Source organism: Alligator sinensis, unplaced genomic scaffold, assembly GCF_000455745.1.
Source record: "Alligator sinensis unplaced genomic scaffold, ASM45574v1 scaffold366_1, whole genome shotgun sequence".
NCBI lineage: Eukaryota > Metazoa > Chordata > Crocodylia > Alligatoridae > Alligator > Alligator sinensis.
Genome location: NW_005841851.1, coordinates 973,313 through 998,158, shown reverse-complemented (window position 1 = coordinate 998,158; position 24,846 = coordinate 973,313). Strand labels below are relative to the sequence as shown.

Sequence of the window (24,846 nt, the reverse complement as noted above, 5' to 3'; positions counted from 1 at the left end):
GGGTTGGATCATTTTCTGACATTGGTTGCTTGGTTTTTAGTTTGTGGATTTTGTTGCTCTCTTCAAGTAACAGACTCTGCTCCTGCCCCACTAGCATAGCAGAGTATTGCAGGCAGAGGCTGCTGCTTGCAAGGGGTTGCTACTAACTCTTTGTGTTAAAAACCAGGGCCAGAAGCAGAAACGAATGTGCAGGATACACAGCAGCACTTCTGTGACTCTTCCTCCATGTAAGTGCACCCCTAGTTTTGCATAAGGCAGGTCAGCACCAATATCCTCATTGCACCATGGAACAGAGCTTAAGTGACGTACCCAAAGCCACAGAAGAAGTCAGTGTCCACCAGGACTCTGGAGTGGCCGGTGCTTTTGTACTAGTCAGAGACAACTGGCCTGTGCTGCTGCAGCTGGACACAGTGACCTAGGAGCAGAAGGCTTAGACTGTTGCTGTGTTTGTGGCAACGTGATGCTGCTGGAGGACATTTTTAAGGGAGTGGGCCTGACCTGGAAGCTATTTTCTTTGAATAACTGGCACCCTAGAAAGAGCCCTCATGAGCCCCTGGGAAGGGGCTTGGGGAACATTGGGAAGCAAGTCAGGCTCCACAAGCCTTTTACTCTCAGTGGGACTTGAGTGCCAGGGACTGAAAGATCATGCGCCCCAAGACAGGTGGTGGAGTCTGCAGCAGGGCAGTGGCTTGTAGGAGCTCCTGTATGTATTTGTGAGTATGGCTCAGAGCACTGCCCTTGGGGATGGTGTGCAGAAGAATTCAGTCTCTGCTACAAGCCAGCCCTTGGCTTCTTGGCTGAGACTGTAACAGTGCCACTGGTTGTCCTCGTGTGTCCGCCTGCCTGGCTGTGTACTGGGTCGAGACTAGTTCCACCTCTCCTATCATTGCACACAGTCCAAGGATTGCCAGCCGGTCATCACCAGCTTTTGGCCAAATGCCATTCTCACTCACGCTGCTCTGACACCAGTTTAACTCCCCAGGGTGCAGTGGAGTCACTCCTGATTTATCCTGATGCTCAGGGAGAGGACAAACAGGACTTGGCCTGTGTTCAGGCAGGTGACCTCCAGGTGAATGGCACTGAAGAGCGCTGCCCGTGCAAGTGGTTCTCAGCGTGCCTGAGGGAAGGGGAAACGTAACATCTGCCCTGCCAGCTCCTGCCCTCTTCCTAGTGTTCCTGGTCCAAGCAGGGAGCCCTCGAACTTGAGCAGAGGCTGGTTGGTAACTGGCTAACATTGTCTCGTTGGCTATTGGTCCAGATTGCTGGAGAATGGAAACAACCATCTCCTTACTCCTACAAGGCCTGAGAGGCAGGGAAGCATGGTGCAGCTGCAGGGGCTGCTGTTAGGGCTGGGGCATTTAGATCTGGATGAGGAAGAGGGTTCTCGGGATGATTCATAGGGCTGGTTGGTTGCACATGGGCAGGGAGGGGGGCAGCACTCAGCCCTGGGCACCAGGTGGGCATGGGGGATCCACATCTGGCTGAGCAGGAGTTTTAGTGCAAGACGGTTTGGTGATTTGTGGTGCATTCAGCTTGGTGGACAGGAGCTACAAATTGTCTCTCTTTAGTGAATATTGTCCTTTAGCGGTCGGCCGGCGCCATCAATCACACCCAGACGCCATCAGGAAATGATTCCCAATCAATTATAATTGCTCTTCACCTACTTCCTGTATAAATCACTTAGGTTTTACTGCAGATGTGGAGGAAACGGGGAAGCTGAGGCTGTGTTCCCTCAACTTTCTCTATCTCCTTTTTGTTGGTTCATCCCATGTGTTTCCTGGGACACTCCAGGAAGAGAAGCAGGTGGTTGGGTTTGAACGTCTGCATGAATTGTAACGTTCCTGACAGCAAGAGCAACCAGAGAAAGATGTGGTGGACACAGCACAAGCTGGAGGGCACCTGGTTCCTGACATTGCCAAGGCACACCCAGGACCCGATCCCATTTTACAGACAGGAGGATTGAGACTCAGAGAGGCTGCCATGTGTTCAAACACGGTACTCTGATAGAACTTGGTGGTGCTTGGGGGAAGGTGACTTGGCAGGGCCTGCTGCCATCAGTAGAAGTGGTTCCTAGTTACTCCAACGGGTGCCCTGGTAAACAGAGCATCTCCTATTCCTTGCTGCCCCGCTCCCCCACAATGAATTTGTAAGCAGCCACAAGTTCACCTCTCAGCCTTCTCTTGTGGAGGCTGATGAGATCCAGGTCCCTCAATCTCTCCTCGTAGGGCTTTGCCTGCAGGCCCCCAACCATACGAGTGGTCTCCTCTGAACCCTCTCGAGGTTGTCCACATCCCTCTTGAAGTGTGGCACCCAAAACTGGACTCAGTACTCCAACTGCAGCCTGACCAGTGCTGCATAGAGGGGAAGTATCACCTCCCTGGTCCTGTTCATCATGCATTCAGAGAGGAGCTGATTCTGGGCTCAAAACTCAGCATGGTCCTGGGGTCTGGGCTGGAGACTAAACAGGGCTTGGGTTTTGGGGGTGCCCAGAATCTTTGGAGACCTCCTGGTGAGACTGCAGCCATGTCTGAAGTGGGACCAAGCTACTTTGGATGGGAAGGGGGTGGGGATCAGAGGAGAAAGCATCCATCTGGGCCAGTGGGGTGAAAGAGGATTGAGCTCAGCTCAGCGGGGTCAGGGTGACAGCCTTTTCCTGGGGGAAAGTGGTAATAAAAGGTTCAACAGGCCTGATCTACACTATAATTGCAGCAACTGATGTAGCTCTGCTGAGGCAGATCCCTCATGGAGATGCATAAAGTGCCACTCATGCATCAAGTGCCATTTGCACCCAGGCAGCTGGTCCCCATTGTGTACACTAGCAAGTACCTGTGTGGAGAGGGGGCTGGGGAGGGGAGGAAGCGTTGCTGGAGCACTGGAGGGTGCTGGCGGGTGGATGCGGTGCCATCCAGCTGGGTGAGTATTTTATGGAGTCCTCCCAAGTCCAAAGTTATGTGTGTTTGTTAAGCGCCGTAACGTCGAGTTTATTTAATGTGGTTTTAACTGCCGCACGCTTTTATAAATCAAAATAATTAAAAATAATAAATTTGAAGGTTAAACAACAGCCTGCGCTCAGCAGCTCAAAGAGAGCGGCTCAGAGCATGTTTGGGAGGGGCCAGGGGGAGGCCTTGGGGTTTTCTCTGTGGCTAACTGGGTCCTTGTCATGGCCGACAGAGGACACAGGGGGGGACTAGCCTCCAGTGGACAGCGCGTGTGGGTGGCAGAGGCCTGGGCTCCCACACAGTAGTGCCCCTTTACATGTGTACACAGCCCAGTGTCCAGCTTCGTGCACCCTGGGTACAGCAGCAGTTCCTACAGCCCAGTGGCAACCCGAGCCATGCCACCCTGTGCCCCATGACCTCTGCCCCTCCTCCTGGGCTGAGAACACCCAGGACCCATGGGTTCCCAGCTTCCTCACTGGTTTTTCTGGCTCTCAGTGCTTCTCTCATTGCCAGGCATTTGTCAACACATCAACTCGGCTGCTGGTGGTTACCCAGAGTGATCGAACCCATCCCGTGTCTCATGCAGGCCATGCAGATCTGACCTGCCCTTCTGAAATGAAACTGCCCAGGCTCCTGCAATGTTGCCTCCGTGCTTGGGAAACAGGGGGCTCTAGGCAGACCTCTTCCCCCTCCTACTTGTTTTAGCTCAGAAAGGTTACCCTGAAGTGGCTGGGCATGGGAAAGGGTGGGGGGGCTGCTGGAGGTGGGGGTGTATGTCTCTTTAAATGCTCTTTGTGTCAGCGTGATAAGGAATTTGATGGCTTTATCAGAAATACCAAAGCTTTATTTAGCAGGGTGAGGCGAGCGCCACTCGGCTCTGCACAATCTGCTGATAAATGGCAAAAAAGGGAGTGGGGGGAGGAAAGGCTAAACTTTCCCTCATTGTTGGCAGTGCTGTGGAGCTGCTGGAGCCCAGGGATTTCAAAGCAGGGCCCATGCCCTTCCAGCCTGTACCCTCCTAGGTCCTGGCTGCTGTCACTGTATTGACCAACTCTCTGCTCCCTTGGGTCTGTCCTCAGGCCCACTTGCCTCTTACCTCTCCCCCCCTGCTCCCTCCTTCTCAGTGCTGGGCTTACAATTCAGACTCTGTGCCTGCCTGGGCAGACATGCTCCGTGCTAGCCTAGAGTTTTTGGAGGCTTATAGACCCCATCCCTTCTGCACAGAAGAAGCCAGATGCCACCATTTGGACTGCACTGATGTTAGAGCAGATTGGAAGATCCCCACTGGTCCCATTCACACAGGGGACCCTCAGCCCAACCCAGACCTGCCAGATTTGAGGGAAGGTGGGATTCAGCTTGGGGCTGGGTGTCCAGGCCTGACTCTTCTTCCAGTGCAGAGAGTGACTAGCAGAAGGATTCATCTATCCATCCATCCCCAACAGTGCTCATCCCAGTGTGCTAGTATCAATGGGCAGCCCCCAGCAGGGGAGGAGACTCCGTTCACATGCCAATTGAGATGAGTTACTGGTCTCCCTGAGGAGCAGGAATATTGCCTGAGTCAGGCCACTGCTATCGGTACTGCCCTGGGACCCCTCCACACTGAGCAGAAAAGCAACCCAGCAAGTCTGTGCTCTGTGAGTTCAGCAGAGGCAGCTGCTGCAGGAGCTGTTCTAGGAGGGGCCCTACGCCTTTTAGGATTGTATTATCATCATGGTGCTTTGCTTGTCAATGAGCGTGACTGTGGTTTGGCATCCAAAGCACCGGACTGGGCGGCGGGACTCCTGGGTTCTGGTGCCAGCTCTGCTACTGACTTGGAGCAGGCACATTGGTTAACATCTCTGTGCCTCTGGAAACAGGGCACTGTCCCAGTAATACCTATGTGCACAAGGTGGTTGGAACAGGACTAGAACAGCTGCAGCGCTGTAGAAGCTGAGATGGAAGGGGCTGGAAAAGGGCCTCGTGTTTGTTTCTGCTGCGTATTTCTCATCAGCGAGTGCTGTCTATTGTGTATTATTACCATGCTTTCAAGTTCACTGTGTGCTGAGCACAGGACGTGTGTGCTGTGACAGCCTCACACTTCCTCACCCTTTCTTCCCGTTTTCCCATTAGTTTTTACTCCTCCTCTTTCCTCTCTCTCTTTCTTTTGATCCCTCCTCTCGCCTCTGCTTGCACGCACACACGTGCACACACAAGCACGCAGAGGCTTCAGCAGGCGGATCTTCTGCTCTTGGCTCTCCCCCACAGCCCTCTGATGTGGTTTCAAGAGGGTTTGAACCAAGTCCCTCGTCTCATCAGGACGCCTGCTGCGGTCTCGGTTTCCACCCGGATCCACTTAACTCTCTCCAAAGGAACCTCACAGTCTAGCAGGGCAGTGTTGATGCTGTCAGTCTAGCCAAAGAGAAGGGGCTCTGTGGCGGTTACATGCGGCTGCTCCTGCTTGACACCAGCATGACTTAGAGCAGAATCAGGCCCTGAACTGAAGCAGCATGTGGTGTTGGAGGTGTAGATTTTATCCACTCTGCAGCAGATGCTAGGCTGCTCTTGTTTCAGGATATCTGCTTCCCTCGCCTGGCTTGTAAACTGTCAGCTCTTGCTGGCTAGTCTTCTTCCCTGCAGCAGAGCCCGAGCAGAGCGCTGGGATTCGGGCTCTGGGGTGGGTCATGCCTCTGAGCTTTCTCTGGCAAGATTTCTGCACTGGTGCATGCCATACTCAGTCTTGGTCATGGCTCCATCTCCAGCATCCTGCCCGTTGGCTTACGTATGGCATTGTCCTCCCCCAGCTGGGTGAAGGTGCCTCACCGTTTAAGAATCAGGTTTGAAACTGCAGCTCCAAGTCTTTCCAGGGCTAAAGCAGCTAATCATTCTCCTAAGAAAATAACTTATGACCAGGCAATTGTCTCAAGAAGGGGAGGCGGGTGGGAAGGTTCAGAAAAGCTCTTATGTAAGGATTTCACTGCTCTAGAATGGTTTTAAAGACTCTAGGGCATTTTGGGAAAGATCAGCTTTCCAGGGTTTTTTTCCTTGAGATACCCTGTTGTGTGGTGGCTGTCCCTCAGCACAGGTCTGTGTTGGAAAGTGGTTTGGGATCTTTTCTGAAAGCAGCACATTACTGGTATATTCTGGTGCAAAATGGCATGTACTAGGCAGGGGGCAGTGGTGGGGGCTTGACACTTTGCTCTGCTGCCTTCCTAGAGGCCACGCTGTTCTCCGAAGTCTTGCTCCTAGTCCTGTGAAACTGAGTGCAGTGTCAGGTCTGGAATGAGCAGGACACCCTGGGGCAGACAGCTGTGCTCCAGGCCCAGAGGTGTGTTACCAGAGAAACTGCCCCTGCTTAAAGCCACTGGAAGGTTTATCATAAATGGGGAAGGAGTGAGGGGAAGGTTTGTGCCTGGCTAAGTGGAGAGGCAGGCTGCAAACTGCCCTGGTCATTTAGGCTGCGGCCGCTTCGTGACCTGGAATGAATCAGTCATTGCAACCTGCCTCCTAGCAGGCAGGCGGAAAGCACCTGCAAACTTGGCACTAACCAGCCTGATGGCAGGACCAGCAGGGAGGCTGAGCTGTCTGGCCACAGACTGGCTGTCTTGCTCCGGCTTAAGGCGCGCCATCGGGGCAGTGCCTGGAGGAAGTTTGCCCTGCCACTGCCCACACTGGTAGGGATCGTGCAGGGTTGCCCCCAAGCTCTCCATCCCAGACTAAATTCTTTCCTTTCTAAAACAGAGATCCAAAGAAAGTGAGCCACAGGCCACCCCTCTGGGTGCTGGGACAGTTGAGCTCCCTCCAGAAGCCAGCTAATAGAAATCAGTCCTGATTAGGATTAGTCCAGCCAGCACTGAGCTGGCAGGCTGATAATCTAATAAAAATTCCCAGGATTGGTTTACTCTGGGGAGGATTTGCTCTGGACGGGAGGAGCAGGATTAGCCCAGCTGTGTTGGAGAGGGGAGGGGCAGGGAGGAGAGGGGCAGGATGGAGGCTGCCGAGAGGGTGGGGGAGCGAGACAGACAGCAAGAGTAAGTGGAAGTGACAGGGTCAGCCCAGGCCTTTGTCCTACAGCCTGATTAGAGAGTCTGCCCCCAGTTTCTTACACTTTGGGATGTTGTCGGACAAACTGGAGCTTAATTCTGTCAGAGCGAAGGAGAGATTGGAGCTGACGTCCTGGGAACATAGTCCTTGCTGTGCGGAAATCCAGGCCCTGCTGGGAAGAAATAACATGCCCATCAAAGCCCTGTCTGAGCTGGACCGACGGGTGGAGGGCTGGGCTCAGGGTTGGTCCCCAGCAAAGCCACTATCCTCCCCCAGAGACATTCAGCCTTCTGGGCTCAACAGGCAGGGGGCTTGCATGGCAGGAGCTGTGGCACCCATATGGAGCTGGGAGTGACTTGTCAGGCTATGTAGGTTGCTTGCGAGAGACCTCCTGCCCTGGCGCAAAGGGGAAGCCCCAGAAATCAGGGTATCGCTCACCAGCTGGCATCACCGGCTCCCAGGCTTTGAGTATTGTGCTGATATCAGCATCCACAGTGTGAGCACCACGACCCAGCAGGAAGTGCGCCTCTCCCAAGGTGCTTTCATGGCGGGCAGCACAAGGTTGGGAGGATCAGGTGCACTCAGACACGGGATGTGGGGGACTCCCATTGGCTTCCTCGTAGAAGCGGATCCTTGTGTGGTGAGGCAGGGTGGGAAATCCTCCAGCCAGATCCGGCACAACTTTATCCAGGAGTCTTGCTGCACAGGTGTCAAGGAGTACATCCTCAGCGAGCCCCACGATATCATGCTTGATATCATGCTCTTAGTACCCCGGCTTGTCACAAAACCCCAGCCTCTGCCATCTCCTTGGGGACAGTCCTTTAGATGGGGAGGGAGAGCATGATGGAGGCCCTTCAAAGCATTGCACTAGTGAACCCCTGCCTGGAGCAGAGGCCCCTCTTCAGCCATCCAGGGGGCTGTGGGCAGAAAGAGAGGAGTTATTCTGGATAAAGACACTGTCTTGGAGCCTGAACTCAGGGAAGAGCTGCCCTGCTTCCAAGCTCCAGTGATTTTTAAATAGCAGCAACTATTGTGAATGGGGTGGGCATTTCCCTGCAGAGAGCACGTCTGTCTGTGCTGCACAGGGCAGGCAGCTTATTCCTGAAACCTTCAGGATGTAGTGATTATCTGGAAGGGGCCCCCTCCCACGCATGTGTGCACGCACTCATACACACACACACACATGCACGCACACACCCTAAAATGAAACAAAAATAACTAACTCAAGCACTGTCCTCTCTAAGGCTCGGGGAGCTGCATACATGATTGTCAACTTGATGAAATCCCCCCGGATGTAATGAGCTGATTTTCTGCTGTTAATATTGCATCTGCTGATGAAGGATTCGTTAGGATAATGGAACGAAGCTAAAATATAAATGACTCGCTGTCAAGAAGCAGCTTTTGCTTGTGTTCTCCTGACAGTTTCCTGGGCCATGGCAGGGGGGGGGTTGTGTGCACTGCACATGTGTGCATGTGTGTGATTGTGTGGTCCTGCAAGGACAAGGACACTTGGCTTGGGTGTGTGTCTCAGGAGATGCCTCATTCAGTAGCCTGAAAGCTCAGGGCACATGCCAGGCCTGGAGGCCGCAGCACTGGGTGGACTGAAGGGCAATCAGCAGAATCAAATGCAGCATGAGAAAGGAATCTGGCTGTTTGCTGTTCTTTTCGCTGGCAGTGACCTTATCTAAACAGTATGCAGGGCTCCCGTAAGTGAGCAGCTTGCTAGTAAAACTTACCTCTCTGGTAATTGTGAAGGGTGTAACAGGAGCAACGGAAAACCCTCATAGAAAAGAATTAGCAGTGTGGAAAGATCATTTTTTGCAACTGAAATGTTGCTTTTTTGCAAAGCTGCCAAATTCTCCTCCAAACAGTCCCAAATCTGACTCGCTGCACTTCTGGAGCAGAAAAGCAGTCTTTGCCCCAAAATGCAAAATACTGTGCTCGCTGGTTAATGTGAGGGAATATTTTGATGAGAATGGGCTTGTTTTCACTCAGAAGATCTCAAAGTTTTGCTGCCTTTTGTGAGAAATGGGATCATTTTCATGAATGCGCAGTGAAATGCAAACCTCTCTAATGCTGAGGATTTTGAATTTTGTTCTGAATGTTTTGTCCAGCCCTAGTTAACACTGGCTTGTTCACCCCTTTTGGAGGGGGCGAGGGGTGCACACACACACGCACATCTTAAAAGGTATGTTTTCAAATGTATGAGTAGGATGACTTAAGAAAATATTTACAAGTATCCTTGGTATCTTAGACTTTTCAGTACATTTCATACCAGCACTAAACTAAACACAGTGTTGCCAACTCATTATTTTATCATAAGTCTTGTAATATATGGTGTGTTTTCTTAAAGCTCCAGTCTCTCGAGTCAAGTGACAGTGCGACTCTCAGCTTTTTCTTGGTTTGGTTTTGGTTCTTTTTTCCCCCCTCTTTTAATTTTTAGCCCTTCTGCTTGCTGAAAATAACAGATTGAAAGTGCAAACTCTGATAGCTCCAAAAAACCCCCCAGAAAAATCAAAAGAACCTAATAATAATAATTATAGTTATAATAATAATAGTTGTTGTTATTTTTGCCCTTATGTTTCTGACCCAATCTCCTCACATTTACGGACCTGATCCATGAGTTTTGAATGCTTGGAGTTGACAATATAAAAATATACTGCTATTCAGTAGATAGCGTGCCCATCTCTTACATGCTGCACACCTTCTGTGAAGTATTTCAAATTATGTCTACCGCATAAAAAACTTTGTCTGGGCCAGTCATGCCTTTACGGGTTCCTTGTCAGTGCATAGGCTCTTCTAGTTAGAAATAATTGCAAGTTAATGGAATCACCCTTTGCAAAAGTCCATGAATTTAAATAATGGGAGAAGGGGAAGGCTTGCAAATATGGTGCTAGAAAGTTTTGGATTGAAGTGTTTGACAGAAAGGATCTTTTTGGTGAAGTGGCATTCTTTAATTAAAAACAATGATTCTCATTAAAAGTCTTGGGGGTCTGGATGAAAACCCCCAAACCAAACGTTTTTTGTTTTTTATGCTAGTCAGATACTAGATCATTTTGGAGAAAACTAAAATTGGGATCAGAATCTTTTGCAGAAAAAATAGTCTTCTGATCAGTTCTGCCTGGGAGCTTGAGCTAATTGTGCAAGCTTAGCAAATGATGTAGGATGGGGCTGCATGTGTTCTGCACATGCATGTATTTATGTGCTCGTATGCAGATTCATGTAGTATGTGTTTTAGTCCTAAGTCTGGTGTTACCAAAGTCAGTAGCAAAGCTTCCCCTGATGTCACAGGTGCAGGATCCCCCCCCCCTAGACTGCCGCAGCACGAGCGTATACAGATAAGTGTGGACATATATTAGCACACATGTGCACATTGTATGCCAACATGCAGTAGGCACAAGCTGGGATATAGAAGACTCTGTGTCCTGCACGCGGGGATATTTAGCTTGGATTCGAGCTGCCCGCCTCCTGCTGTTCTCCAGTACATGTCTGCACTTGTGTGTGGAGGTGCCCATTAAAGCTGTGTGCATGGCTGTGTTTGCACTTTGCTCAGCAGCTGCCTCATGGCCAGCGGTTCGGTTTTGGTTGCTGACACAGGAATCAGGATGCCATCCAGCTCACTCCCCAGTAACTGTGCTGGCTGCACGAGGTTGACGAGAGTTAGCGTCAGGGCAGCCGGCAGCTGTGGCTCAGAGAGCCCATTTTCTTGTCATACTTCCAACCACAGCTACACCGAGCCCAAGCTCAGACAGGCCAGCGAGAGCAGCGATGAGACTGACAGGTACAGCTGCCAAGCACCCATCTCACAGCTACATCCAAGCTGCCTCATCAAGCAGGAAGCATTGGCTGTTGAGGGAGAGGGACTATAGGGTGGACATGCCGAGGCCGCTTATCGGCTGCCCCACTAAACCTGTGCATCAGTCCACTGACCTGAATCCAGGGATGCCCAGGTGTCCCATCAATAGTACTGCAGGGGCTCGAGGATCTAACACACCAGGGCCGCTTTGCGCTCTCTCCTCCTCCCCAGTCTCTGGGTTAAGAACAGCAGTTTGTCAGCGAGCTGCTGATAGGGACTGACATGATGCAAGAGGACTGCTCATGGAAAAGGATTTCTGGTTAAAAAAAGAGCCCAAGCCACGTGCACAGCAGCAGGCCGGAATGAGTCCAGATGTTCCCGGCAAGTATGTGCCTGAGCAGCTAGCATCAGGGCGAGCAGACGGGGTGGCTGTAGGCTGGGAGCAGAGCGGAGTCGAGTCTGGTTTCCCACAGCCACACCAGAAAGAAGCCTCTCTGCCGATGATCTCTCAGCTCAGTTTCCTTAGGTAGTACAGAAGCAGGACTTCCTGCCGGGATCTGAGTTCCTCCCAGCTTGGAGAGAGTTACAGGCCTAAATGGCAGTATGGATCGGACCATGGGAATCCTGAGGTTAGAGAGAAGAGGTCTGTGAGACCTGTTCACCCCGCACCGTCCTCAGTCCTGCTGCCTGGTCATCTTTTCTTTCCTTGCAGCAATGTCATGCAGTGCTCCTTCCCCGGCAGAAGCAGTGCAAAGGAAGCAAGAGAAAAGTGGAAAAAAGGAGAGGAGGAGCAGGGGTGGAAGAAAGAGAGAAGATTAGAGAGAGAAAGAGAGAGGCAGGGGGAGAAGGGCGTTGAGGGGGAGGCAGACAGCAAAGGCAGCCCACTATGCTAACAGAGACCAAGAGCAGAGTCCTTTCCTCCTGATGTTTTTTGTGGCATTTCTTCATCCACCATTTACAGGCAAAGGGGCAGATCCTCCTCCACTGCACTTTCAGATGCAGTGATTCACCCAGCCCTAGCAGAGAAAGCAGGTTGACTCCCACCCGGGCTTGGAGAAATGTTCTCAAGGAGCTCCATCACGAGTGGCAGATTCAAGCCCCATGTGAGGAAAAGGCTGCCCACTGAACTTGGGGTGTGGACCCCGCCAGCTCAGATGAAACCACTGCCTTTGGGCTGGTTCTCTTTGGCTGGCTTCAAAAATGCAACCCCCCCAAAATTCACTTTGTTTTCTCTGTCACTCCTCTTACCCACCCCAAGCAGCCCCAGACTCCCAGGAGACCCGGCCGCCTCTTCCCACTGAGCCCAGCGCTCCCACCCTGTCACCTGGAGCGTGTGGGGTGTGCGGGCTGTATTTTTTTTTGGGATCCTCAGCTTCATCATTATCTTAATCACTGTTGTGTTAAAGTTTCATGCTTCCTTTGACCTTTCTTTTTAGCCTGGTTATGCTGTTTAGCTTCCTCTGACACTTGTCCCCTGGTGCTATTGCCAGGGAAACCCAACACACAGGCCTTTCTCCCCCTCACTTGGCCCTTTCTATTTTATTTTTTTCTCTCCTCCCCCCCCCCCCCCCCCTTTTTTTTTTTTTTTTGTCTTTTAACATGGTTTTCCTAAAAAGTTTTTTAATCAATCAAATTTGAGGCAGAAAATAGGCTTGGTCACGCCTGGTCCTTGGGTCGTGTGACACTCACTCAGGATCCTGACAGCTCCTCAAAAGGGGGACTCAGGGCGAGGGGGGAAGAACAGCATGTTTCCCCAGGAAAGGGGCCGTTTCCATGACACTGCCCCCACTCCCCCGCCATCCGCCGGCCTGACATGGACCCGAGACTTTTCAAAAGGACGGAGTTGGGGAGCGTGTGTGTGTGCAGGGAAGAGGAACAAAACGGAGCAGGAGTGGAGGTGGCAGGAGGGGGTGGGGGGTGTTGGCTGCATTGACAGCTGCCCGGGTTCTCTGCAGTGCTGGCTCGTTGGGGAGCCGGCAGGATCGACAGTAATTTAGTCAGGCCAGGCAGGGCCTGTGAGCGCCCTGTCCTCATCCTCCTCCAGGGGCTTTCCATGGACGTCCCATTTTTCATCCTTGTCTCAGGCATCTGCTCCAGGAGAGCCGATAACCCCGACGTGGAGGGACAGAGGGGACCAGACAGCACTCCCGGGTCCGGGTACACGCGTCCTCGCGCCTGCTTCCCCCTTCTCGCTGGCTTTGCGTTCAGTGCCTCTTCCTCCTCTTTCTGCCTTTCTCTGGGCTGAGGGTCCGGCCACCCTCCCTCCATGCTGAGTCGCTTCTCGTTCCACTGACCCCAGCAGAAGGGCCCTGGCAGCAACGTGCTGCCTGGTGCCAGGGGGGAGGGAGGCTGAACCAGCCCTTGGGGCCGGCTTCCCAGCTGGTGTCAAGTTGTGTACCTCTACTGGCTTCTTCAGGGCAACACAAGCTTCCCTTGGGTACTGGCCCCCCTCTACCTGTGTCAAGCTCTGTCTATCTGTCTGACTGCCACAGCACTGCCCTCCTCTCCCCTTGCTTTCTCTTGCTGTCTCTCCCCTGTGCATCTTGTACATGGATTACCCGCTCCCCATGACTTGGGTCTCACCCCAAGTTGGGCAGCATGGACCCAAGCACCCACTTTGGCCCACTGCATGTAGTCCTTGTCTTCCCCTCCCTCTCTTTCCTACCATGTTTCTTTTCCCTGTGCCCTTTGCATCCTTCTAGTCCCGCGCTCTCTCTCTTTTTTTATAATTAATGATTAGTTTTAATTGGTTTGCTTAGGCAGCCTGACAGCAAATTAGCAGGAGCCAGCCCAGGGCTGCCGAATGCCAAGTTTGGGGGACTGCTGTGCTTTCCAGATGCCCTGGGTCAGGGCCGGGGCCGGGGATGGGGAGGAAGGGAGGGAAGGAGAAGGGAGCCCCTGTCTGTCTCCCCTCCACTGCCTCCTATGGTGCTGGGTCAGCCTGGTAGGCTTCTTTCCAGATGTGTTGTTCAGCTGCGGTCCCCAGCTGTGCCCTGCTCTTGGCTGCCTTCATTGCAGACACACGATGTTGAGTGTGGAGGTGGAAGAGGATCTTTGCTTCCATCCTTACCCAGATCCAGCCCTGAAGAGCGGCAGCTTGCGGTCACCTAGCCATAGGGCACCACCAAGGAGGCCATTCATGAGGCTCACAGCCCTGGGCACCAAACTTCCCTTCCTTCCTCTCATACTGGCATTTATTGCGCTAAACTCACCTCTGCTCAACAGGTTTCTGCGGAGTGGTGGGGCATGGCAGCCCTGGGTTTCTAGCTCCTCACACCCCCTTGTAGATGTGGCTGTGGCCTGGCAGCAGCCTCTCCCCAGAGGGCTGGGAGGGGCATTGGGAGCCGGGGGTGCCTTGCTGTCCCTTTACAGTGATTTCCTTTTGCTTTCTTTCTTTTTCTCTTTCTTTTCTTTCTTTTTTTTTATAGCTCCCATTTTTCTTTTTTATGAGAGAGAAGCTGCAGGGTTCTCCCAGGGCTGGAAAGAACGCTCGGTCCCATGCTGCTCCCAGCCAGATGGAGGGGAAGGGAAGGGAAGGAGGCGGGGGAGTCCTCCTGGCAGGAGAGTTTGCCTAGTCAAAGAGGCTTTGGTCTGGAGGCTGGGATGCTCTGCTGTCACATTTGGGGGGGACAGTTGGCAGGGGGAGGGACAGGGCATGGCCAATTTTTACTGCTCATTACCTGGGCTCAGAGCAGCTTGAGGCTCTGCCCCTTGTAAAGGGGCTTTGGGGTTTAGATGCCATTGAGCAAGCCTGCGGGTATAGCTTGCATGATGGCTGCTATTGTTGCTCTTTGGGGGAATCAGAAGATGAAGATGAAGCAAGGGTCAAATCAAAAGAGGAAGCGAGGTTCCCTTCCATGTCTCTCCATTCAGCCCAGTTTTTTTCCAGGATCAATAGGAGCAGACACGTGGGCATAACTAGTCAGCCAGAGAGAACCAGTAAGCGAACTCCAGGCTGGGGGCTGGATGGTGTCTTTTCTTCTAGATAAGCCCTGGCCAGCTGGCCCTGAACACATCATCAGCCTCTCTCAGCTCCCAGCACTGCTGAGCTTTTGTGCAAGGAGTGACTTCCCATGCTACCCTTCCTACTGAGTCTGGCTGGGCTGGGAGCCCCTCCTAACACCTGGGAGCTGGGCTGTTCTAAGGGACAGTCTCTTTATCTGCCCTTGTCTTTGCTCTAAAATGTCTGCTTATCAGATTGCAATGAAGGTCCTTGTGCCTCTAACCCAGATTTAATGGTGCCAGAGCTTAAGAGTAGCTGCATGATCGCCTTACACATCTAGGCTCCCTGGTACATTGAGACAGGGGTAGAGGTGGTGTGCCAGGCTAGAGAGAGCTTGGGACACTTCTCAGCACTTGGGGGTCCTGCCCCTTCTTTGCTGACCTGGCTTTGACTCCCTTTGCCCCCCTCTGGAGTCCCAACAAGCCGCGCTGGCTTGGTGATAATAAGATCTGTGTCTACGTGTTCTTTGCTGCCCCAGAAGCGTTCGTAGGACTGAAAGCAGAGGAGAGCTGGCGTTTTCGTGGTATTTCCATCATGCAGCAACCAGGCAAGACTAGTCACGTGGCTCCCTGCTGCATTAAAATGTCCAGGGAAGACAGAGGCCAGTACAAATGCTAGATCCCATGCATCAGCTAGCTCAAGTCAATACGCTATTCAGCTGTGACTCTACAAGCAAATGCCAAGATGTGACACCTCGCCATAGTCTGGCTGCCTCTCCCCTTCAGAAACACTCCTGCTTCTTTCAGAGCCCATACCCACAGGAGGAACTGATAATGTGGGTATGCACAGGTGCAAGGCAGGCTTCTGCCAATTCGCTTCTGCCTGGGTTGCCAGCGCACTCTGCCCATCGCCCAGCTCTGCCAGTGCACCTAGCCCTTGCAGTCCTAGCTCTGAATTCCCATGCAGGCTGAGCTGCAGCCTCCCTTACAGCTGTTCCAACCCAAGGCTCCCCACACACAACACAGGCCAATGCTCTTGAATCCTGAGACACTCTTCCAGCTGTGGGCTCTTCCCAAACAAAGTTTGTCTATTAATTAGAGGTGGCTCTTTTCAATTTTAGAATGGCTGTGGACAAATTCCTACCATTCTCTGGGTTGAGGTCTTTCTAAGTTACACCCTAGCCCATGCAAGCCCTGTCTGTTATCCCAACAGCACAAGTATCCATGGAACAGGTAGGCTTTCCGAGTTGATGCGGAGGGCCTGTTTCAGAGGAGGTTTGCGTTCCTTTCTGCTTCTTCAGGCACATCCCTGTCAGTGAGTATTTCAAGCCCTGATGGGCTTTGTCACTTCTCTCCAGACTCTTCACAGCCTGCACCACACTTTAATGAGCTAGAAGGATAGGGGCACCCGGTGGTCTCAGGGTGTGGGTTATCGGCTGCAGAACCCTTTGGTCCCAAGTGACCGATTAACATCCAGCCAAACCTGGCCTTGACCTTTGCTGGTCTTTGTGGAGGACTAGAGTCCAAACACACTCGTTCCCACTCCAACATGCATTGCTTTCATTGCTGCTCTTCTTGCTGCTTGTTGGGCTTCTCAGCAGAGAGTTCAAGGGCAAGTGGGACTTGGAGCCTGGACATAGCAGGATTTGCACGTGCATGTGTGTGGACACTTGCTCAGCCACTTATCAAGCTATCTTGCCTTCAGATCTTTCATTCCTTTAAATTTAGACTGGGGCAGTGCCTGACTGTAGCAGGTTGGACAGCCCCATAGGCAAGCGCAGCCCCTGCACCAGGGAGCAAGCTATCTTCGCTCTGCCAGGCTGCCAAGGCTGTCCCTCTGGCCAGAACCAAGCTCCATGTAATGCAGAGAGTACGGATGTACCACTGTTCCCATATGCCTGAGGAGGCTGTTTTGGGGGAAAAACTAAGGCGCGGGGAGGAGATGGCTCACACAGTCACACAAGTGACCCAGTGCGTGATGGGAACCTTGTGCGTCCTGACCTGCTCCCACTAGCCAATGCCCCTGCCAGCCACTCCACCAGCCACAAATGCAACCCGGGGCCCAAAAAGTTTTGTCCTACCCATTAGCTGAGCTGCTGAGGGAGCTAGCCTCCAGTCCCCCCTCCACCAACATGCACGTACTCCACCTCGCCCATCCTAGCCTGCGTGCTGTTCCTTTAAGATGAGCGTGCTAGGGGAATTGCGCGCCAGTGCCAGCTTTCATTCTGCGCGCCTCTCCCGCTTCCCCCCTTTGGAAAGTTTCCTGCCCAATTGTTATGTGCGATCCAATCTGAAAGTTGCTCTCTAAGCTTCTTGTCACATTTTGACTTAATGAAGTGCAACTGGAGTGGGAATTGGGGTTCATCACGCCAGTCTCGCTGCGCTCCCTTGTTGTCAGAAAACAGGGGCGGTTGGGGACCGTAATGCAACGCTGCAAGTCGTTATCATTCCGGTCAGTCTGTTTAACACAAAATTAAACAAAGAACTAATTAGTGCCTCATGAATTAATAAATGCGCAGTTGCCGGGTAGGAAGGGGAGGAAGGAAAAAAGGTTGTTGAAGGAAAGATACTGAAAAAGTCGAATTAGGATGTTGTGTCAAGGGGAAAAGAAAAAAAATCTGAGTCCACTTTGGCAAAGAGTTTGAAGCTGCCTGGTTTTCTCCGTGCACGCTTCCTCCTGCCTGCCTGCCGGCTTCAGAGCAGAGCTGCATGGCTGGGCACAGGCGAAGAGGGATGTCCAGGTGGCTCCGTTGTTCCCGAGGAGCCAGGGCTGGGATCTCTAGGCTGGTAGCCAGGTATGAATATTTATACGGAGAGGACTTTGCTGCCCAGCTGTGGGAGCTGATGGTGATGCAGGCCGGGAGCCCCTCCTCGGAAGAGAGATGGGATACTGCAAGGCTGTGCGGTGGGGTCACAGATGCCAAAGTGCCTTGCAGCGCAGCTGCCCTGAAGTGGTTACAAACCTTCCCTACAGTGTCCCTACCCCTCGCTTCAGCTCAGCTCTTCACACTGTAGAAAGCACTAGTCCTTCGATATTAAGCCTCTTATAAAGAGGGGCATAAAGAAGGGAAGAGGCAGTGGGGCTAAGAAGTGAGGAGAGGTAGGGAGGGCTGGCAGAGAAGCGTGGTGCCACATGCACTAGGACAGCCAGAACAAGGCATGGGGAGATGGGGAAGGGAAGAGAGGAGAGTTTAGGTGCTGAGGTAGAGAGACTGTGGCCATGTGGGCAGAGCTGGGGAGAGGCAGGGGAAGCAATGGGGCAGAGCAAGGAGGCATGAAGGCCACACCAAGCAGGTTTTATTTGAGAATTTGAGGCTGCTACAATAACAACTTTTAATCCCAGATTAAGCATGTCCCAGAAACTCCCCCACCCCCGGCCCTTGCTGAGCCAGCCCGGCTCCCCCCAGAGCAGTGAATGCGCACAGTGCACTCACTCGGGGAAGGGGAGCAGCAAGTGCTCCCCCAGCAGAGCTGAGCGGAGGGGGTCCCTGTCAGGACGCCCACCCGGGTCTGGCGGTGCCCTGCCCCGCAGGTGGTATGCTGTGGAGCGGGCTGTGCTCTGGTGCTTTGTCAGGCAGGGAAGGCAGGCAGAGCTGGGGGAGGGAAGAGTCCATCCTTAAGAGGACATGTCAAGTACAATTAGCGTTATCTGTCTAAATATGTACTGGGAACACAGAATACAAGAGGAGGCCTGGCTGGCTTTAATGGAGACATATGCAAGGTCATATTGCCTCATACAATCCCCCAATCTGATTTGGGGATTACACATTCTAAGTAAATTGGCGTTATTCCTCTTGCATCATTGATAAGCTGCATCTGAAATGAGGGGGAAAAAAACCATCAAAACCCCAAACCCAAGAGCTGGCCCCACACGGGGGCATGGACTGCCCTGGGGGGCTGGGAGGGGAACAGGGAGAGCCCTGGGAAGGAGGGAGGGAGGGAGAGAACAAAAGGGAGAGTGATGGGATGGGAGAGTGAGGAGAGGAAGAGCAAACAAGGGAGGAGAACAAAAGGGAGAAAAAGTGAGAGAGGGAAGGGGAGTGGGCTGGGCCGGCGGGAGTGGCAGTGCAGGTAGGGCACTGTCAGCGCTTGCAGCTGCCAGAGAGGACACCCGCGTCCCCAGCCTCCTTAGTACGGGGCTTGGAGAGGAGCCGATGGCCATGCGTCTTCCTCACGATGGGGCTCCCTTCACTGGGTCCCTCCCTCTCTCTGGGATTCCTCCCTGGCTCCTTCCTACCCTGGGCCCTGGCCAAAGCCAGGCTGTCTCTCTTTGCAGTGTCTGGCAATGAGAGGAGGCCGCCCAAATACACACAGCACCAGGACCCAAAACACAAGTGACCGCTTGCTCCCTGCAGCAGCCAAGGGTTCCCAGAGCCAAGTCCCTCTCGCTGTCCTCTCTGGGGTTCGTAGGTGTGCCAGGCTGTTCAGAGGGGCCGGTCAGGGAAGCTAGACCCTTTCGCAGTAGCCAGCATGCGGCCGCGAGTAGAGCCCAGCAAGGGAAGTGGGGACTCCTGGGCTCAGCCTCTTGCACACCTGTGACCTTAGGCGGGCCACGTCACTGCCCCACGTGCCCAGCTGAGCCCCTGCCCAGGGGGCGAGAGGAGGGACTCGTTAGTGATGAGAAGCACTTTGGCACCCTCACACGCACTTGGGCAGAGCTGCCTCTCTTCCCGGCCTGCAGGCTCCCTGAGCGCTCTGTCACCCTCCCAGTCTCCCCGGGAGAAGGGAACCCATGGCTGGCTGCTTTCTGAGCCGTCGCCCTTCCCCCTCGCTCCTCCCCCAGTGCCTGTGCAGGATAACCCCCTCCGGAAGTCTCACAGCGCGGCTTTTATGCTCTGTCACATTTTTGGAACATATGGTTTTAAATAATTCAATTTACTTTTCCTGTGTTTTGCTGTGACTTTTTTTTCCAACTGTCCCCTTTCTTTTCTCTCCCTGTTCTCTGCATTCCCCCAGTCGCTAATGGGTATAGAGGAACAACTGGGGGGACACCGTGTACCTTGAGCCCATACAGCACCCCTTAGGGGCTTGCAGCCCATCTATACATCAGGGTGGGTCTAGCAGCAGAGTGCTTGTGATGCTCTGAGAAGGGCAGGGGGAGGGGCATGGTGCTAGGGGTGGGGCCTGATGGAGAGTGGGAAGGGCATAGAAATAGAGGCGGAGTCAGGTGGGAGTGGGAGGAGCTCAGATCTGGAGGCAGAGTTATGTGTTGACTGGGTGGGGCATGTTTATAAAGGAGGGGGCATGAGGAAGTAAGAGGAGCACGGGTGTGGAGGCGGAGTCAGGTGGAGACCAGGTGCGGGGCCCTTTATACTCCAGAGTCTCTGATGTATAAAGAACTAGCAGAAAATTCAGCACCTGTATAATGAAGGGCATTAGGCTTGTCTGTTGTTGCATGTCCCTGTGCTGAACAGTGAGGCAGGACCTTGCTTGGTAAGGGGGGGGCTCTTTACTATCTCACTAATCCACTCCTCACTAGTCCTCGAGCTCCCTCGTCACCAGGGCAGGGGCCTGTGTCTCCCAGGATGGTGTTGCATGTACTTGCAAGCACTGCACCATTTAGCTGAGAGCAGAAAAGGGAGCTCCTTGCTTTATATCCCAGGTTCGTCATGGCTGCCCCAGCTGCAGTGGAACAGATGCCATGCTTTCTGGTGCTCCCATCTCTGACCTGGGGCTCCCCTGCATGCATGTGCGTCCTGGGCTGGATATGTCTAAACATTAGCCATCTTCCTTCTCTTTCCTCCTCAGGATGAAGTGACTTTACAGCTAAAAACCAGGCTAGAAACCAGGCCTTGAAATCTCCGAAAGGTAGGAGAGACTTCAGGCTGCAATGGGTATGTGACCACACCCTCCTGGGTTCTCTTTTCCTCTGCTTGTCTCTCACTCCGTGGCCTGGTCGTTGTGGCATTGTCTGCACTAGGGCTCCCAGGGTGGCTGGAGGTGGTGGGGTGGAACCAGTGTTATCTCTGGAGAGACATTTCCAAGGGGAAGGCTTGGTGCAGACATGGCCCATGTGTCTCTAACCCTGTCTGTGTCTTTGTCACTCTAAGCTCTTGAGTTTATGTCTTTGGGGAGCTCCAGATGGCCTCTCTGCCATCATGGTCCTTTCTGGTGCAGAGATGTGCATGGGGAAGAAGTGGGGGAAGAGGGGATGGGAGTGGGTTGTGGGGCCTTCTCTTCTTCACTTTGTCCAGGTGAGAGAGGAAGAGGGCTTGGTCTCCGTACATCTGAGACCCACTCCCTGGTGCCTCTAGGGATAAACTGAGCTGAATCTGAACAAAAGTAATTTCACATGATGCATCTGTGCTGGCACAGAGTGAGACTTGCATATAGTTAAACCACAGCACCACTCTCTATCCAAATCTCTGCATTCCTTGGGCTCCTACAGACTGAAGTGTCATGGTCTCCTGGAGCCAGAGATGGAAAAGGGTCTCAAGAGTCACTTAGTCCATGCCCCAGTACTCATGGCACAGTAGTTTCTTACAACCTGTTTTCCAGGGCTTCCCTGTCTAGAATGGGCAGGAATTCGAAGCTCAGATCCCATTGAGACAGTAGTTTGGGGGCCTAATTCCCTTACACTCCTTTGAAAACCCCACTCTGCTTTTATTCCTTCTCAGGCACCTGCTCCACAGCCTCTGAGATCTCACTGCTCTTCCCAAGACTGTTCCAATCATCCTAACTCCTTGTTGCAAACCCTCCACAATCCCAAGTCTTCCCCCTTGACCCTTTTGTCTTCTCCCAGAGGGTTTTCACTCCTTCCCTGAATCGTTCCTGAATCACAATGTCCCCACAGAACCTAGCTTCATTCGGCAGACCCTCTGGCCTTCCAAGTGTCCTGGCTCTTCCGGGCTCTCATCTAGATGCCATTTCTCTCAGACCCGGAACTGTGCTTCCACTGGCAAGGGTGCTGGTCATAACAGGTCTCCCTGGCTACTTGGGAAAGTTGGTGCTTGCTGGGAATCCTGCTTGGGGACAGTGGGGTGGATCAGTTTGAAGTGATGGATTGGAGTCCTGTGAAATTGCAGGGGGCCAGGCAGGGAGGGAGCAAAGAGAACAATGGGGCTGTGGTGCAAGTGACACATTAGGGAGAGAGTTGGGGTTGTCTTCTCTGCTGAGCATCTGGCCAGCTTGCAGAGGTCTCAGGGGCTGCCAGGCTTGGTTGAGCAGCACTGGAGGAGCTCCTGGGCCTGGGCTGTCAGGCCAGAGGGGACTGGGAGAGCCCAGGGGCTAGTCCAGGCCCCTCTGCCTGGCTGGGCAGTGTCAGAGGGCACCCCTCAAGGTGGGCCAGGCGATGTCAGAGAAGCCCCTGACCCAGTCTGAGAGGTGCTGGGGAGGGCCCAAGTCCAGGCCGGCTGGTGCCAGAGGCCCCCAAGCCAGGCTGGGCAGTGTCAGAGGTGACCGGTGGAAGGCCAGTGTTATGTAAATATTTCTGCTGTAACATGGCAGGAGTGAATGGCCCTGTGCGTCCATCCATCATTGCCGGGGAACAGAAGCCTCCCTGGGAGCACGGGGGGCGGGCGGCGCGGGGGATGCAGACACAGGCAGCATGTGCCCTACTCATAAACTGTTTGTTTTCTTTTTGTCTCTCGCGTTTCGGAGCACCCCGCTGGGAGCGACTCTGGGTTTTGTCCTCACAACCTCTTCCCCCACCCGCTTGGCCCTTCCTTTTCCTCCCACCCTCCCACCCCCCAAAAAATCCCCCGTTCACATTGCGGCTTCTTTCTCTGACTTCAAAGGCTCCCCATCATTGTTTGGGATCGGCAGGCAGTGGCCCTGAAAACGTGATCACAGCCGGGCGCAGTGTAGGTCACCACCGAGCACCATGCTCCAAGCACTGAAAGGAACAGGCAGATTCTTCCCTTTTCATGCTTCACAACCCTGGTTACAGCTCTCTGCCTCGCCCCGCACGCTCCCTCGCTGTGCTCCCTTTTCTTGCTCTTTTCTCTTCTCTTTCCTCTCTCTGTCTCTCGCTTCTCCCTCCTCCTTTCGCTCTCATTCTCTCCTGTCCTTTCCATTCTCAGGCTCTCTCTCTTTTCCCGTCCACTTCCCTTTTCCCCTTCTCACTCTGTTTCTCATTCTCCTTTCTTGCTCTCTCCTATCTGGCCTGAAACTGTTTCCTTTCTTGTTCTCACTCACTTTCTTGGCTCATTCTCCCCCTTCACTTTTCCCCACTCTCCCCTAAGTAAGTTCTGGAGTTGGGTGCCAGGGTCAGAGGGATCTGCTTGATCCCTCTCCACTTCTGTTCAGTGGCAGTCTTTGTTGGACTCTGGGGCAGAGGCCTGTTTCTCCTTGCGCTCTCTCCCTCGGGCCCAAGTTGCTGAGGTTCTGCAAGTGTAGGACGAGCGCTGGCCAGCCTGCAGCCATCCGTCCCCCGTGAGGCGCTCGCTTGCTGTCTGTGTGCGGAGTTCTGTTCCCCCACGGTCTGCCAGCTGTTAGCATGGCCTCCATCCAGGTAGGGAGTGCACAGTGACTACTGATCCCTCCCTGAGCAGTGCCTACTTGCAGGCCTGCACACTGGATATGTCCATAAGCCCCAGCAGAGATACAGACAGGGGACATGCTGCACCCTTGCCTGAGGCCCAGGCCCCTGTATTTACACAGTTCATGAAGTGGAGAAGGCAGTGGGGCTGCCCCAGACTCCGTGTGTCATGTAGCTTTTGGGGCAGAGTTGGAAACAGCAGGACACAGACCTACCAAGGGGGTAGTTCAGAGCAAATGGACCAGTGTCCTGAACAGAAATCTCAGGCCATTGGTTTGAGGGCTCTTGGATACAGGTCCCTGTGCTGCCCTGAAATGCAGAAACATGGGAACTTGTGCTCATTCGAATGGCCATAGAGCAACCCCCAGCATGCCAGGACTCCCTGTCTGGGGCAGTCAGTCAACACCTGGCCCTGCCTCCTCACCTGCAGGGTCCTGGGCTAGGTGCTGGGCTCTCTCCTCTCCATTTGGGAACAGGGAGCTTGGTACTTGTGCCTCTGGTGATTTGCGAGGCCGGTTTAATGGCAAGAAGCCCACCAGGACTTGTCTCTGGCTAAATAGGGATATTAAAGGACATTGCGGCAGGGGTTATAGAGTAATAATTTGTCCTAATGAGCTGTTGTCACATTCTCCCAGGCCTGGCCGAGGCAAGAGCTGGAGCCGTGGTAGGCAAGGGCTGCACTCGCTGACCTGCCAGCCCAGGTTAATGAAGTGCAGCTCAGCATGGGGGGTCAGAGAGCAGGAGCTCAGCCAGCCCTCACAGGCCATCCCAGGGTTGGGGAGAGAGCTCAGTGCCCCAGGGAGAGGCTGCTTGGGGTGGCGTGGCTTTGTCTGGCAGGACGGGTGCTGTGTTGTGACACTGGCATATCCACGCTTTACCAGCGTGTGGCCTGTCCCTGCAGGCAAATGCCCAAATGTGGAGCTCGCTGAGCTTGCAGGACAGGCCCAGGACCGCCTGTTCAGAGGGAGGCAGCACTGCTAGGGAGAGGAGGTCTTGCCTTTCAGAAACTCAAGGCTGGGGGCACCATGAGGATCACAAACCCTAGCCATAAAAATCCACAATGCCACTATTTTGGCAAGGGAGATAGGGCAAGGCAGTACGGGACAGCTGTTGCCACAGGGCTGAACTGATGTGCACGGAGATGCTGCAATGGGAGACACTTTATCCTTGTCCTTGCCCTGTGTTCAGAGCCACAAGGAGGGAGGGAGAGAGATAAAACTCCTCCTCTGCCCCTTTCTTTCTCTGCCCCTGTCTCTGCTGTCACACTGTCTTTTTCCTTGCCCCCTCTTCTCTTCCCTCCATGCCTGCTTTATGGCCAGCCAAGCAGGTGAGCATAGTCAAGCAGCAGGCCCTGGTGAAACCCCAGCTGAACAGTGTTCCCAGGCACTGGGCCCCTTGGCCTGCTTGTGAACTCCCTCGGGAAGGGTCCATGTACATTTGCTGTTTGGATAGCACCTGGCATCTTAGGGATGCTGCTTCCATGATAACACAACCAGGCTAGGAGAGCCCTGCTGTCCTGGGCAGGCGGCGCGTCCTGTGGGACACATCGCTCCAGCCCACAACAGGACATCAGGCAGCCTGATCCTTGCTTCAGCTGGCTGGGGCCTGCAGTCCAGGAGGCCAGACTTCCTGCTGGCTCCCTCTTCCTCCTCCACCTTCCCCCCACCATC

At 53.5% G+C, this 24,846-nt stretch overlaps 1 protein-coding gene across 3 annotated transcripts in view; it reads left to right on the top strand.

The window, feature by feature from the left end:
* CASZ1 (castor zinc finger 1) overlaps positions 1-24,846 on the top strand; it is a 272,507-nt gene that overhangs the window by 133,741 nt on the left and 113,920 nt on the right. Inside the window, exon 3 of one of the 3 annotated variants that reach the window (XM_025211300.1) lies at positions 20,446-20,531. The exons of the other annotated variants lie outside the window; for them this stretch is intronic. Coding sequence (XP_025067085.1) covers positions 20,528-20,531 — 4 coding nt within the window. The 5' untranslated portion in view covers positions 20,446-20,527. The remainder of the gene's footprint in view (positions 1-20,445; positions 20,532-24,846) is intronic. 3 annotated transcript variants of the gene reach the window in all.